This window comes from Chionomys nivalis, chromosome 24 (assembly GCF_950005125.1).
Source record: "Chionomys nivalis chromosome 24, mChiNiv1.1, whole genome shotgun sequence".
NCBI classification, from domain to species: Eukaryota; Metazoa; Chordata; class Mammalia; order Rodentia; family Cricetidae; genus Chionomys; species Chionomys nivalis.
In genome coordinates this window covers 32176254-32192041 of record NC_080109.1, presented here as the reverse complement: position 1 = coordinate 32192041, position 15788 = coordinate 32176254, and the positions used below count along the sequence as shown (strand labels likewise).

Below are 15788 nucleotides of genomic sequence, written 5' to 3'. Positions count from 1 at the left end.
TCCTGCCTGGGATTCTGGTCTTTGTCTTTAGAATCTTACTCTCATTTTATTATGTGGCCACTGTACATTAAATGTATGATTTCCAAATTCTTTTATTAAATATATTTTCTCTTGGTTCTCTTATCTTTATATCGAGGTTTATGGTCTTTGGTCATATTGACAGTTTCTGCTTACTTTCTGTCTAGGGATTGGTTAAGTTGGTCTACTTTTCTAACCCTGAGTTATCTAAGCATTGTCTGCATTTTTACTCTATGGACTTCATGAAGTCTTTGATATTTCTTTCTTAGCTATTTTATATTCATTCTTCCCTTTGTTTTCAAAGTGCTGAGGACCAAATCCTGGGCTTCTAGGAGCTATGCATATTTATGGATATATAAATGGAACTGTGGTTTTTTTTTTTTTTTTTTACTTAACTGTGTGCTGGTTGCAAAAGGTCCAAAAGTCATCGTGTTGTCAGTTTAGGTTAAAAAGACAAACTCAAGTTCCTTATGTTTGAGTATGAACTAAAGACACTCTCAAGTGCACTGTTTTCCCCAGTGATTGGGAATAAATTGAGAGGCAGTAAAAACTGGTGTTTATCTTTTGTTATTTAGTGTTTAAATGAAGCAGATGGAGATGTCTTTGTGATGGAATCTTTCAGTGATTGACTAATTTGAAAAATCCAGGTGGCCGGGCGGTGGTGGCGCACGCCTTTAATCCCAGCACTCGGGAGGCAGAGGCAGGCGGATCTCTGTGAGTTCGAGACCAGCCTGGTCTACAAGAGCTAGTTCCAGGACAGGCTCCAAAACCACAGAGAAACCCTGTCTCGAAAAACCAAAAAAAAAAAAAAAAAAAAAAAAAAAAAAATCCAGGTAGATTTTCCTCTTATCTAGCATGTATAGGGCTGGATTCCAAACAACAACATCAACAAATGGATTTTAAAATTAGCTTTTAATTTGTTAGACTTAAGTGAAGTTATTCTAGATAGTGTTAAATTTTAATTAATATTCTGTTTATGCTTGTGTATAAGAGAAACTGTCAATTAACCAGGTTTTTGCTTGGTCTCATATTTGTCCTGTGTTGTGTTATTATATATGTATATTTTGCCTAACCTGTAAGATAGTAGGTATTATTAAGCATAGGAAAACATTTTGGTAGCAGTTGTTGTAAGCAGTGGGTATATCTCTATGTTGCCAGATGAGTGAATGAACTCATGTCCTCTTCTTTCTTAGTGAGTATTACTTCAGCACAGAGAACTTGGAGCGGGACTTCTTTCTTCGCAGGAAGATGGATGAGCAGGGATTCCTGCCTATTTCCCTGATTGCTGGTTTTCACCGTGTGCGAGCTCTCACCACAAACCTTAATCTCATCTTGGAGGTAAATATTCATTTAAAAAGAATCTAAGTTATATTCACTTTTCCTGGGAATCAAAAACTGCCCTGAAAAATAGTGTTAAAGAGATGAATGGTAGGAGCATTTGGCCAATGTACATGAGGTCCTAGGTTCATGCCAGGATAAAACAGGTAAAAGAGAAGTGGGCCACTACCTACTCATGCAAGTTGTCCTCTGACAATTTGAAAATGATGAATAAAAACTGTGGTCTTCATGTGAACGTGTTTTGATTTATGATGGTCTGTAGTTCCTAGAAAATTTAGTGAGTTGCTCTGATTTAGTATTGTCTACATAGCTAAACATGATGAATCAGGTTTTTTTCCCTTAAAAACGTAGCCCAGACTGGCCTTAAACTCACAGAAATCCTGCGTCAAGTCTCCTGAGTACTGGGATTACAGATGTGAAATCCTACACTCAATTTTCATTTTGTTTTTTGACCCATAACTTTCTTGCTATTGGTATATGCCTTAGATACAATTAATCCTGCCTGGATCTGTTGTTTACCAGCAATTTAACTTTATGTTGTTTAATCTTAAATCCTGTTTTCTGTATCTACTTAATTTGCAGCTGCTCAATCCTTTCTTCTCAGGTTCTCATAGGTACATATCCCAGTACTAAAGAATTTTTTTGTTTGATTCTATGCATTTGAATGCTTTATCTGCATGTACAACTATATCCCGGAAGAGGGTTTCAGATCCCACTAGAGATGGTTGTGAGCCACCATGTGGTTGCTGGGAATTGAACTCAGGACCTCTGGAAGAGCAGCCAGTGCTCTTAACTGCTGAGCCATCTCTCCAGCCCCAGACATCTATTTGCATGTAGATGAATGGGCTAGGTTAGCCGTGGTGTGTATGTGTGTCAGAAGACAGTTTCTAGGAGTTGGTGCTCTCCTACCATTTGGGCTTTATGGACTTAATTCAGGTCCTCTGTCTTGCTGGTAGGTGTCCTTACCAGCTAAGATGCCTCATTAGCCCAGTGCTGCCTTCTCTTTCCTCCTCCTTCCTTCCCCCTCCTCTTCTTTCTTCGTTCTTCTCCTTTCTTCTTCTGAGACAAGGTCTCTGTAGTCCTAGCTGATTTGAACTCACAGAGATCTATTTGCCTGCCTCTGCCTCCTTGAGGTGTGCACCACCATGAATTTTTTCTTAATAACTCTATCATGAAGAAGAATAGCCAGTTGGTCAGCTAATGAGAATGTTGGATGTCCCAAATTATTGTGTACGGGATCTTGTTTAGGTCAATTTGTCATGCTTTGAGTTTTATAAAATATCAGTTCTGGATCTTTTTTTTTTTCCTTTCTTTCTTTTTTTTCCGAGACAGGATTTCTGTCTTTGGAGCCTGTCCTGGAACTAGCTCTTGCAGACCAGGCTGGCCTCGAAGCCTCTGCCTTCCAAGTGCTGGATTAAAGGCGTGCACCACCACCGCCCAGCCAGCTTTAGATTTTTACTTGAACTGTTTTCATATACTTAGTTTGTTTGCTTGTTTCTTTGACATAAGGTAGTAAATAATCCTCCTACTCATCTTCCTTAGTGCTGAGATTATGGGCATGAATCATCATGCCTGGCCCTTGGTGTATATATATTCTGTACCTTTTTTTTTAAAGAAGGCATCAATTGTGAATAATTTAAATTTGATTTCCACCTGTTGATTTGCTAAGGACAGTATGTAAAGCCTTATTGTGAAAACCACAGGTTGTTTTCTACATCGGGAATAAATTCCACAGGATCAGTAACAAACAGTTTTTGTCTCATCTTTGACCAATAATCAATCACTATTTAAATTTTATTTTATGTACACTGGTGTGAATGTCTTATATCTCCTGAGTTACAGACAGTTTTGAGCTACCATGTGGGTGCTAGGAATCCAGCCCAATTCCTCTGGAAGAGCAGCCAGTACTTTTAACCCCTGAGTCATCTCACCAGCACTAGTCACCTATTTTCTTGACAGTCTGTGAGATTTCTTTTTTGTACATTCCTCTTTAGGTGGGGTCTTGTCTTGAGCTCATATCAGAATATGTAACTTTGGATACTTTTTCAATGCCTCATCCTCTTGCCCCTACCTCCTGAGTGCTGGAATTATAAGCATGAGTCACCAGACATGGTGACATCTGTCTTTTTAGGAAGTACTTTATCAAGTGAGCTACATCTTAAGCCTCCTTTGTTCACTTACTTTTTTTGACAGCTGCAATTGGGCAGCTACAATATAGCCCAGCCTAGCCTCAAGCACACTGTGTAGCCTAGAATGACTAGGAGAACTTCATCTACCTCTGTTTAGCCCCTATCCCCACTTCCTGAGTTTTTTTTTTTTATTTATTTACTTACTTTTTTGTTTGTTTTTGTTTTTCAAGACAGGGTTTTTCTGTAGCTTTGGAGCCTGTCCTGGAACTAGCTCTGTAGACCAGGCTGGCCTCAAACTCACAGGGATCTGCCTATCTCTGCCTCCTGAGTACTGGTGTGCTCTACCACCTCCCAGCCTTGGTTTTGATTTTTGAAACTGGGGCTGGCCCAGAGCTTGCTGTGTAGACCAAAAGGCCTCAAACTTGGCACAATCCTTGCTTCTGCCACCTGACCACTGGGATTATAGTCTTGGGCCAATATCCCTAAAAAAATTGTTCTATTCCTGTCACAAATTCATGGTTATTTTTAAACTCATTAACTGTATTACAGTCTACTAACTTGAAGCTTTTTAATTTTCAGTTTAGAAGTATAAGGCATATAACTAAAACCTTCTGAATGCCACTTTAACAGCTTAAATTGTCTATTTCAGGCACTGAAGGATAGCACAGAAGTAGAAATTGTGGATGAGAAAATGAGGAAAAAGATAGAACCAGAAAAATGGCCAATCCCAGGCCCTCCTCCACGAAATGTGCCACAAACAGACTTTTCTCAGTTGATTGATTGTCCGGAGTTCATACCAGGGCAGGCCTTTGGCTCCCATACAGGTAACTGCTTTTCTTCTAGTGCAAACAGTGTAACAGTGGGCTGCTTGAGTTTGCCTATCTATTTGTAGTTTATTGAGCTTTCATGGGGAAACTAAAGCTAAGCAAATGACTGCTGGTCCTCCCAATTCTACTTATGTTATCTCCCAGCTAGACTGTAATTATTCAGAACATAGGTAAAGTTCTATTGATGTTTCTTGATCATAGATTTTGTCTGTGTTATCTTTTGGGCTTTCTTTCTATCTTCTTTTAGTTCTACTAAATGACTATATATAGTGCCACTTTTCTCTATGTAAAACCAAAAGAGCCAAAGTTTATGATCAAGAGTGGGCTAGCCTTCCTTTACTTTTGTCAGTAATGTACTTGAATCTTGTCTTGAAAATAGAAAATAACCCATATTCTAAAATAGAATTGGGATTTTTCTTTAACCTGATTCTTTTGAGTTTCCAAAAACTACATTTGTGTTAAGCCTTTTTTTTTTTTTTTTTTGCCTGGTTCATTTTAAGATAATTGCTCTTGGGAAAAATATGTGTGCTTAACCTTTTTTCAGTCAGGGTGATGATCTACTGATACTCTTGGATGTCATATGATCGGAATGTACAGTGGAGTAGGTGACTCCCTGAAATACCATGTAAATATGAGAGCAAATCGTACTGCAGAAGCGAGAGTGACCATACTGTCTTCTGTGCAAGAATGTCCACGCCCACCCCCTTGTGGAGAAGGTTGGGCCAGCCTGCAGTGGAGATAACCACCTTTACGATAATGATGACAGACCAGAGGACTGCTGTCGTTACTGTAGGAGCTTCTCCTTTCTATGTCATTAGCTTAGGCTGCACGGGCTACTTCATTCATGGTGGGAAAGTTCATTGTTATCATTGGGGAAATACTGCAAATTCTATCTTTTGTTTCCAGGCATTTATTACTTTGCCCAGATCAATAAAGCAGAAAAAGAGAGGATTGAGTAGCATTTCCAAAATTGTTAGGTCCTTTGCTATTTGACTTGCTCTTTAATATAGTATACTTTGCATAACTCACATGTTGTCATATTTCACATGTACTATAAGATGTATTAATGTGAATACTTAAGGGGTAAAAAATTTAAGTTAAATAAATGAGGGCATTTTATGCTTTAAGATTGTTATTTAAGGGCTTTTCTTATTGTTTTATTTATTACTATTGTGTATATATGATATGTGTGTATATGATATGAGTGTGGGCACATGTGTGCCATGGTGTGTGTGTATGTGTGTGTGTGTGTGGAGGTAAGAGGACAACTTTTGAGAGTTCTTTATTTCCACTGTGGGATTCAGGCATTAAATTCAGGTGGTCAGATTTGCACAGCAAGTGCCCTTGCTTTCTGAGCCATGTGGCTGGTCTCAAAACTGTATTTCATACATTGACATGAAAGCACTGCCTGCCTATACATCTCATCATAAGTCAGAATAAATCCTTTTTGTCAGGAATTTGGTCACAGCAATGAGAAAAGTAACTAATAAAGAAGATTGGTACCAAGGAGTAGAACTGTCACTTGAAAATCCTGACCATGTGGTTTGTAGGCATTTGAAACTGGCTTTTAGAAGGGATATGAAAGACTTCTAAACTGTAGAGAACCCTTAGAACACTGTAAGTAGAGCTCAGTGGACCATTCTGGGCTTGTGGGAGACCAGTGTGTCAATGAAAAAGTGGAAAGTAAACATTGTGCTAAGGAGTTTTCAGCGAGGGTCAAGGACTTTGGGGGAAGCTAAGCCAAAGGCTGTTTGTGTTTTCTTCTGATGAAGAATGTCCATTCCTGAAAATGTCATAGAGTGATTTGCAATTTGTTTGGCAAAGGCAGTTTTAAGATAGCATCACTGTCCTTTTGAGATCTATAACAGGAGAAAGCAGAAAGTTTGGGAAATGTGCGGTTGGGGAAATAGGTAGGGGGTGTGTCATCTGAAGTTGCCATCAAGCAGGATGTACACAAAGCTTAATTGTTAGTCCAAAGTGAGGTATCTTACAGTCTTCACTAAGTCTGTACCAGTGTGGGTAAAACCTGGAAGTTTCTAAGTTGTGGAAATGGACATTGATTTGAAAGAAGAGCCAGTGGGGTTCCTTGCTATGTAAACTCCGAAATGAAATGTTCACCTGGTTTGGTAACAAAGTTGTACAAAGGCCACTTACAGCAGTGTTAGGAGAGGTCCAGATAACTCCCCAATCTGCCAGTAGCACTTGAATGCTTCATCCACTTCATGCTAGTTTAGTATGCATTTAAAATCTAAGATACAGGGTCATGGAGATGTACACCGGAAGCCCACTGTGTGGCTAAAGAGATTCTGAGACACCATTGTTTGAAGCTGTGAGGGTTAAGTTACAAAGTAGACTTCCTAGCTATTGGAAACTCCAGAATTGTGGGACATCTGCCAAGGAAAACTAGAAGAGTAGAGTCATCCCATGAGAGAGGCTGTTTATGCTTCAAGCGACAAAGTTGAAGGAGTGGAGCTGCCCGTGGTCACTGGAGCCCAGATGATAGTATCACAGGCCCCAGATGATGGGCATGGAGCTGTAGCGTTTAGTGTTTGCCTGCTAGATTTGGGTCTTGCTTTGGTCCGATCTTCCTTTGCTATACCCCATTCCTCTCCAATGGAATGGGAATGTTTACTCTGTGCCATTGTACATTGGAACTATGTAACTTGTTTTCTGAAATTATAGAGACTCACAATTAAGAGTTTGCCTTGCATCTCAGAAGAGATGTTGGACTTTTGAACACTGTTGGGACAGCTAAAGACTATTGAGACTTTTGAAGTGAGACTGAATTCATTTTGCTTTATGAGCGTATGGGGATCAGAGATTAAATGTAATGGTTTAAAAGTGGTTTGTTTGAGATTCAAGGTGACAAAGGAATGTACTTGTGGTGATTAACCTTCATTGACAGCCTGACTGGATATGTCTGTGAGGGCATTTCCAGAGAGGTTTAACTGAAGAGGGAAGAGCCATCCTAAACATGGGCTGGATGCTTAGCCTGTACCAGCATTCATCTCTCTGTGCTTCCTGACTGTAGACGCAGTGTGACCAGCCACCTCATGTTCCCATCAATCACCATGTCTTCCCTGCCATCATGGACTCAACCCCTCAAACTGTGAGCCAAAATAAATCCTTCTTCCCTTAAGTTGCTTCTTGTCAGATGTTTTGTTGCAGTGATAAAAAGGTAGCTAATACACTGCCTATCAGTGAAGAGTAATGGTCAAATCAAAATAATCCCTTTTTTTCCTTTAAAACACCATATGACTTAATTCTATTATAAAGATATTTTAATTATAATTGCACACAGTGCATAGAATTTATTACTCATTGTTACAAAGAACTAGTTTCTGTACAATCTGAAAGTTTCAGATGTTTTGTGCCCCAAAGTTATATCTCTGTTCAGATCTTTTATGCTCATAATTTTTTCTCTCTGCAATAACTAGGGTATGTTTTTAAAGAAAAGTGAAATTTAGATCTTTATACTTAATGATTTAACAAATAACTATGAAAGATTTGTTGTGTAAACTTGGGGTCCTTTTTAACCAGCCTGTGAACAATTAGTTGGGAAGTTGTATAATATAGAAACTACTTCTTCCACAAGATAGCTGTATTCTTGGGATTTAAGATGATATTTTAACTACCTTATGAACAGTTATTGGGAATGTTGGCATTATACAAAGTATTTTTTCCACAAGATAGCTAAGGTGGTCAGTCAAGTTACCTTTCCATTAACCATTTGTGTATTATTAATAAAATTGCAAGAATAAAGAATGTTTGGTACATTTTACTTTTTGACATGTTTTCATATTCATACAAATAAGTCAATATAGATGTCACATTAATATCAGATTCCTTAGGTTATACAAAGAGCTGATAGATGGTAGATAAGGGAATATGGGATGTTGATAGAAACATGCTGACCCACATTAGCTGATAGGAGTAATTCTGTCCACCACCATTTCCTCTGAATTGTCACGTTATGACCTCATTAGTCTACTTGTAGGCTGCTATGTACAGGAGAAGAAATAAGATAGGGTGTATAGATCGCCTTATGTAACTAGGTGGAGTAAAGGAGTGAAGCTTTTATCTAATGCCCCTTAATTCCAAATTATAGTATCTTGATAACTTTTGATTATATTTTCTGTGCCATTTGTATGGTAAAATATTAACATAATTGATCCTTTTCATCACAGAAATTTAAATATCTACTTTTTCCTCTTTGGAGGTTGAATTGTGTAACATGGGTTGGCATTGCCACTGAGCAGAAGATCTTAATCACCACAAAAGGTTGATTATGAGACTGGTAAGATGACTTCTGGAATGCAGGGTTTGCTGTGGGTGCGGTGTACTGTCAGCTTGTGACCTTTGAGGGCCTAATGGCTACTGAATAGGCTGGGGGGCTTTTCCTGAAAACTTTTGTCAAAGTTCTTAAATCCTCATTACTCAGAACTGCAGTCTTCCCACAGTAGGAAAAAAAGACCACACTAGATCAAAACATACGTTTGTCTTTGGAGAGCCAGGCTGATATTTTTCATTTAATACAAAAATCAGCAAAGGTAAATTGTCTGTAGTTTCACCAATTGTAGCCAAGGTATGTATGTGTCTAAACCACTTTTATCTATGTAATGTCAGAAACTCCAAAGCTTACTCAAATTTTTGATTTTTAGCTTTTTAAAAATAGGTACTCTGAAATACTTTAATTATAAAAAATTAAGGTTCCAGAAAACACGACAGGGCTTCAGTGTAAATTTAAGCACAAAGTGAACACCTTGAAGCTTTCATTCTAATACTAACTTTTCCTTTGGCAAATATTTTACTATCATTGCATTTCTCAATACATAGTGTTTACTATGCTAGAACACTCCATGGTACACTCATAATTCAAGCTTAGGAGACCTGAAGATGTGATTGTATAATAAACCCTGAGGTGAGTGTAAGAAGACAAACCTTGTGTATTAAAACTACTGGGGCTGGAGTAGGCGGCCAGAAGACTCATGTAGTACAGCTCACAGCTTCTTATTACTCCAGCTCCAGGGCATCCAGCACCGTCTTCTGGTCTTGTCAGGTACCCACACACAGGTGGTACCCATACCCAAATAAAAATAAACATTAAAGGCCACACTTTTGATTTTCCTACTATGTATGGCTCCAGTACTGTTCTGACATTTACACCTTAGCTATATATGCAGTTCAGTGAGGAACTAAATCATCCCCATAGTTAACAAGATAGTGGTTCTTTGTGTTCTTTTAAAACTGCAGTCATTGTGTAGATATTTCTGAGTATTAGAATAACAGTGTGAAAGAGTATAACCTCTTTGTTTCATTTGTACTGGTTTTATCAGTGAATTGGTGATAAATGAGCTGTTTATGGAGAATGTTATAAAGCAACAATGTCCCAGGAAGGATATATGAATCCTACATATAAGTTCAAAGTTTTTAGTAGCCTTGAAATTATTTGTCAGGTTGTTAACATACACCTTTATAGTCCTAAGACAAGCAGAGGGAGACCGATGACTGTGAGTTCCAGGTCTACTTAGTAAAAGTCCTAGGCCAGCAGGGCTACACAGTGAGACTGTCTAAGAATGAAACAGAACAAAAACACCAACTTTGCAGTTTAATTTAATTTCAGTAATATTGTCATAGATATTTTTATTTAATATAGTGACATTATTAACATGGCTAACATAAATCTTGGCTCATTTAGCCTATTAGCTCCATTTCCAGTTCTTGGCTCCTTATAACTAGAGTGTATTATATTGAACAAACTTTTTTGTGGTTTTGGGTATCAAATGCAAAGGCCTCCCTTTATCTGTGCTTGCATGCCCATGCCTACTGTATTGGTTGGGAGATTCTGGAGACTTTTCTATTCTAAATCAAATTGCTTCTTTAAAAATAACAGCGATCTGGTGATTATTGCATCTGTGTGTCATAGGGGGAGGATACCAAATCCAACTCTAGCATGCTTATGGAAATAAATGTTGCAACCCTCATCACACGTATTCCTGCTTTGTGCCTTTACTTTAGTAAGTAAAAGGCTCACTGTTCATCTGTTTCAGCTTTCATGTAACATTCACCCTTAAAGTTTTTTTTAATCTTTTTATTTAAAATTATTTTAATTTTACAAACTAGCCCCAGTTCCCCTTCCTGCCCTTCTCTTGGCCCTTCATCTTCCCCGGCCCCTATCCACTCCTCAGAGGGAGTAAGGCCTCCCTTGGGGAGTCAGCAAAGTCTGGAATACCAAGTTGAGTTAGGACTAAGCACCTCCTCCCCATATCAAGACTGAGCAAGGTGTCCCACCATAGTTAATGGGCTCCAAGAAGCCAGTTCAGGCACCTCTCCCCCAACAGATCAAGGCACATAACTGTCACATTCAGAAGACCTAATTCTGTTCCATGCCGTTTCCCCAGCAGTCAGTTCAGAGTCCGTGAACTACCTGTTGAGGCCAGCCTTCTCTGATTTTCCCCATCATGATCTTTACTCATATGACGCCTCCTCCCTATTCATCTGAAGCCAGGAGCTCAGTCCAGTGCTTGGTTGTGGATCCCAGTATCTGCTTCCATCAGTTACTGGATGTAGGTTCTATGACAGGGTATTTGCCTAGCTGATTACAGGGGAAGGGCAGTTTAGCCACCCTCTCCACTATTGCTAGGAGTCTTAATCGGGGTGGAGGCATATCATCCTTTGGATTCCTGGAAATTTTTGTAGCACCAGGCTTCTCCTTAATCCCATAATGGCTCCCTCTATTAAGATATTCCAGGTTTTCTTCTGACCTAGGAATGAAATTGTAACTTAAATAGCTGTGGTAGTGCGTGCCTTTAATCCCAGCACTTGGGAGGCAGAGACAGGTGGATCTCTGACTTTGAGCCCAGCCTGGTCTATAGAGTCTAAGTTCTAAGTCAGGCTCCAAGTGAAAACTCTGTCTTGAAAAAAAAGGCACTTAAGTAGTTTTTAAACTTTTGAAAAACATTTTAGAGGAAACAATTTAGATTCAATAGAGTTTATTTTGATTAAAAATAACTGACAAAGAAAGGTAAAGATTTTACTGTTTTTATTTGCTTGCATGTATGCATGTATGCCATGTGTATATCTGGTGCTTGTGGAGGTCAGAAGAGGGAGTCAGGCACCCTAAACCCTAAAACTGGAGTTACAGTTTGTTATGAGGTGTCATGTAGATACTGAGACCTGAAAAGAGCAACTCTTACCAATTGAACCATTTTTCAACCCCCAAAAAAGGTCTTTTAAATTCTGACTCTTTGAAATGTTATTGTGGATTTGTGTGCATTACTGTGGTGGCATGTGTGTGGCAGTGTTTAACATGAGGCATGAAGTAAGTGGACACACTGTCTTTAATGGAGGCAATGTGGGCATAGGAGTACTGGCGACTGTCAGGAAATGTGTGTATTTAGATTACCTGTGGCTTACTAGCAGCTGACATTCTGTAGTTGAATGTGCAGGCTTTTAATTGGCGACTCACTGGTGCTCTTGAAGCTATAACAAATGTGATGTTCTGTATAAGTGTTGGTAACATTCTTTCATTTGATGATTTTCCTTTTGAATATTTGGAGTAGATCTTGCAAGCCTTTTATATTTGAAAACCATGGGAAGGTTTTGAAATTGGTTATTATGTTTTTGTGCAGGAAAATCCAAATTAAGGCAAAATGAAATTGAGTTAATAGGAAAGAGGAACCAGTATTTTAATTGCAGAACTGATTTAAAATTTTAGAGTCTGTCAGAAACTCTCCAAGAATTGGAAGTCCACTGAACCCAAAGAACAATACTGAAACGAGTACTCTCCAAGTGATGTCTAGAGGTTTGTCTGCCAGCCTGCCTGACCTGGACTCAGAACCATGGGTAGACGTGAAAGAGAGACATCCTCCATCCCCAGTCACATTAAAGGTAAGGTTACAAACCCAATGAAATGTGTGCCTTGAGTATAAAGAGTTTTCTGTTTATCATACATGGATTTTTTCCCCCAAAGGTTTTATAAAAATTGAAGTTGTGTCCTTCAAGAGAAATGTGGTTTACTTTTGGGAAAAGTAAATTATATTTTCTCTTTGTAAAGATTTTTCTTTCATTTTTAACATAATTTGAGAATACTTTGACTTACTTAAGGTTAGTTTTTTTATGTGACTAGTTGTAATTTGAATAATACTTAAGTTTTTGTGAAGTTGAAAAACGTTCAGATTTTGAAGGCTCTTAAAGCACATTGCAGGCTTCAGCATATTAGGATGAATCAATGTAAAAAGAGGAAAAATTTGCAAAAGGGCCAGATGAAACTACCTTGCAGTTTTGACTGGTGACTGTCATAACTTACTATAAAACGTTGTGACTTAAAACAACTAATTAAACAAGTAAAATTGTTTGCTTATGTGGGTATAATTTGTCTTGTGATAGTTGCAATGGTTTTATGGATTAGTGGGCAAGGGATGGGTGAGATCTCTTTTCTTACAACTTGTGCATGTACAGATGCTGCAAAATAAGAAGCTTGCCAAAATTTAGAATAAGTGTTTCTTGGGTGCTCATTGAAGGTAAGCTCTATAAGGGCTGAACTATGGAAGAGGAGAATGTCGGGATGTCAAAGGCTTATAAACAAGGTTCTTTCTCCTGGAGACCAGAGGTACAGAGAGGAAGCTGGGATTCCACAGACTCTTCACTGTACACCTGCCCATGTCAGCAAACACTTTTTTTGTTGTAACTGGGAGGGTACTGCTTTGTCTAGTAGATGCCAGGCATGCTGCCGCTGACCCACAGTTCCCTAAGGACCCCAAGTCCAGTGTCAGTTTTGCTAAGTTTAAGAAACTTTAATAAAAAAAGGTAGCTTTGTTTTCTTTTTCTTTTTTATTCTAATACTAAAAATACAACTCAGAGCCTCAAGTATGCTAGCTAGACAAGTGCTCTTCCACTGAGCTACATCCCAGCCTCCAAAACAATTAGACACAGAGTATTTAAATGTCAGAAAATCACCACCGTCCAAAGCATGTGTTTCCAGATGGCTAGAGCGCCTTTGGAAAAGCCAGGTCATCTCTGTTGTCTCACAACCTTCCTTGGTACTTGTGCGGGATGCTAAAATGTCTGCATTTCAACACCCACTTTTCCAGTAGTATATGAGATTATAGTCACGATACTCATGAATACATAAAACAATTTTTATTGTGTCTGTACATGTAGAGTGTCAGACAAGAGCTTCAGAAGTCAGTTCTCCCCTGACTTGTGGTATTAGTGAATTGTAAGATATTTCCTCATGACTGTGAATACAGCCTGCTCACCCTTGGCAATTTTGTTGAATGTCAACCCATACTCTTGATTAAATGAAAGTTTCCACATATTTGGACTTCTGTCCTGCACCTTGGCAGAGAAGAGGCATGGTGACTCTGGATCTCAGCCATTGCAAAAATAAGAAATATTTTTCTCAGAGAGGAAAAGTTTTTCACATTTGCTGATGAGATTATATTTTGTCCTTCTGCCCCTGCTTTGGCTAGCTGAGAACAGATGTTATAAAGCTTCAAATTATCAAATAAAGGACAAGACTGACAGCTTTGTAGGTGGTTTTCCTTCAATTCCAGGGGACCTGATGCCCTCTGTTAGCCTCCTCGGACACTGTAGGCAAAACATACATATTAAACAAATGTGTGTGTATATATATATAAATAACAACAAAAAGTTAAGGTATAATGTTCTGTACCTGTAACCCTAGTTCTGGGGAGATGGAAACAAAGGTTCAGTTTACCCAGAACCTCAGCCTAGGTTAAATGAGAGACTCTGTCTCAAAAGTAAAGTGAAAGAGCTGGAGCCATGGCTCAACAGTTAAAAATACCCAAGTTTGATTTCCAACACCACATAGTGTCTCACAGTCAGCTGTAACTCCACTCCAGTTCCTGGGGACACGACACCCTTTTCTGACCTCTGCAGGCACTGCACACATGTAGTGTACACATATAAAGGCAGAAAAAGCACTCATACACATAAAAAAATCAACTTGAGCTGGAAGATGAAATTGGATCAAAGTGGCATGTGGAGCAAAGAAGTGTTTGGCTGCTGAGATTTAGACTAGGCTAGATGTTAGACACTGCCAGAAGGATGTCTAGACCCAAAGCTACTTTACATGAGTGTACATTTTAGCATTAAAGCAGATATAATATGAAAAGGGCTCCATAGGAGATAGGAACAGCAGAGCAGTTGACATGTGTGGGTAGTAGGCATACATACCTTGTCAGATATGTACGTGCATGGTGAGACGCAAGGGCTAAGACATGGAGAGCGTACTAGTTCTAACCCTAAAGGGCTTTGTTTCCTTGTATTTCTAAATACAGTGGAAGTAATTTCCATATCTAGGACTTGCTTCCTCATGGCTTAGTGAGCCAGTGCTATGTTGTAGATGATCTAGGGACCATTCCAGGGAGTCTGCATCAATCCTTTTACTCAACCTCGTGTTTTCTCCAGTTAATCCAAAACAATGCTGCTTAGCTTTCTATTAGAATTTGCCTACTTGTATACATTTGTCCTAAAAGAAAAAAGTTTTTTTCAAAGTATATATGTACGTGCATATATGTATTATGTGTGCATATATATATATCTGATATACACGCATATCTGATATATATATGTATATCAAGCTACCTTGTTTCTTTAGGAATCAATATCTGTACTTGAAGAGACATCAAATCAACTAACCTTTCCAGACCCAGAACAAGAAGAATGTGACTTTTTGTTTGATGAAGAGATGGAACATACAGAAAGAAGGAAAATGACAGTCAATGTTTGGTCTGATGATGACTCAGATTTTGAAATTGATGACCAAGATTTAAACAAGATTTTGATTGTGACTCAGACACCGCATTATATGAGAAAACACCATGGAGGCGATCGAACAGGCACCCATACATCACAAGCAAACATTACATCAGAACTTGCTGAAGTGATTAACGATGGCTTGTATTACTATGAACAGGACCTATGGACGGAAAGTGAAAATGCACGCACAGCCATAAAGGTAACGATTTCTGGTGAGCATCTTTCTGCTGATAGTTTGCTTTGATTGCATGGTATTACACGTTTTCTTAAACTTACTTATTTCATAAGATTTGTTGTATAAAATTATATACAAATTTGAAAATTCTTGGAAATAGTCACAACCGGAGGAGTAATTTTAAGTGATATATGAATACTGTCAGCATCAAAAAATAGAATTTTCTGACTAAAAAATGTAATTTCTCATGAAGGAATAAAAAAGTTGCTATAGACAGGCCTACTTGATATGTTCATTCCATTCTCTTGCCTAAATGTTAAGCTAAGGTAGAAGAGAGAGCCAGAATAGCTGTCTGGGCTCCAGATCTCTTTAACTTGTAGGAGTATGAGCAGGTCTTTTTCTGCTGTTAAACTTTTCAGAGAGGCTTCCAAAGGTAAACATGAGAGTGAGTGTTGAAACAATGAGGGAAGGTGACCTCAAATAGGAGGGAAATCAGGCAGCTGTAGAAAGAAGGGC

At 38.6% G+C, this 15788-nt stretch overlaps 1 protein-coding gene across 3 annotated transcripts in view; it reads left to right on the top strand.

Annotated features, from left to right (window-relative positions):
• Window positions 1-15462, top strand: part of LOC130865910 (la-related protein 1B-like) — a 45145-nt gene extending 29683 nt beyond the window's left edge. Inside the window, exons 8-12 of one of the 3 annotated variants that reach the window (XR_009056289.1) lie at window positions 1212-1356; window positions 4135-4309; window positions 4857-7421; window positions 8532-8609; window positions 12030-12104. Coding sequence is in view for 2 of the 3 variants with exons in the window: in XM_057757052.1 (XP_057613035.1) it covers window positions 1212-1356; window positions 4135-4309; window positions 12030-12202; window positions 14937-15341 (898 nt within the window). In the remaining variant the exon portion in view is untranslated. Of the gene's footprint in view, window positions 1-1211; window positions 1357-4134; window positions 4310-4856; window positions 7989-8531; window positions 8610-12029; window positions 12203-14936 lie in introns of those variants that run through there. The other 2 variants (XM_057757052.1, XM_057757053.1) reach the window with 2 other exon arrangements.
• Window positions 15463-15788: the final 326 nt, after the last annotated feature.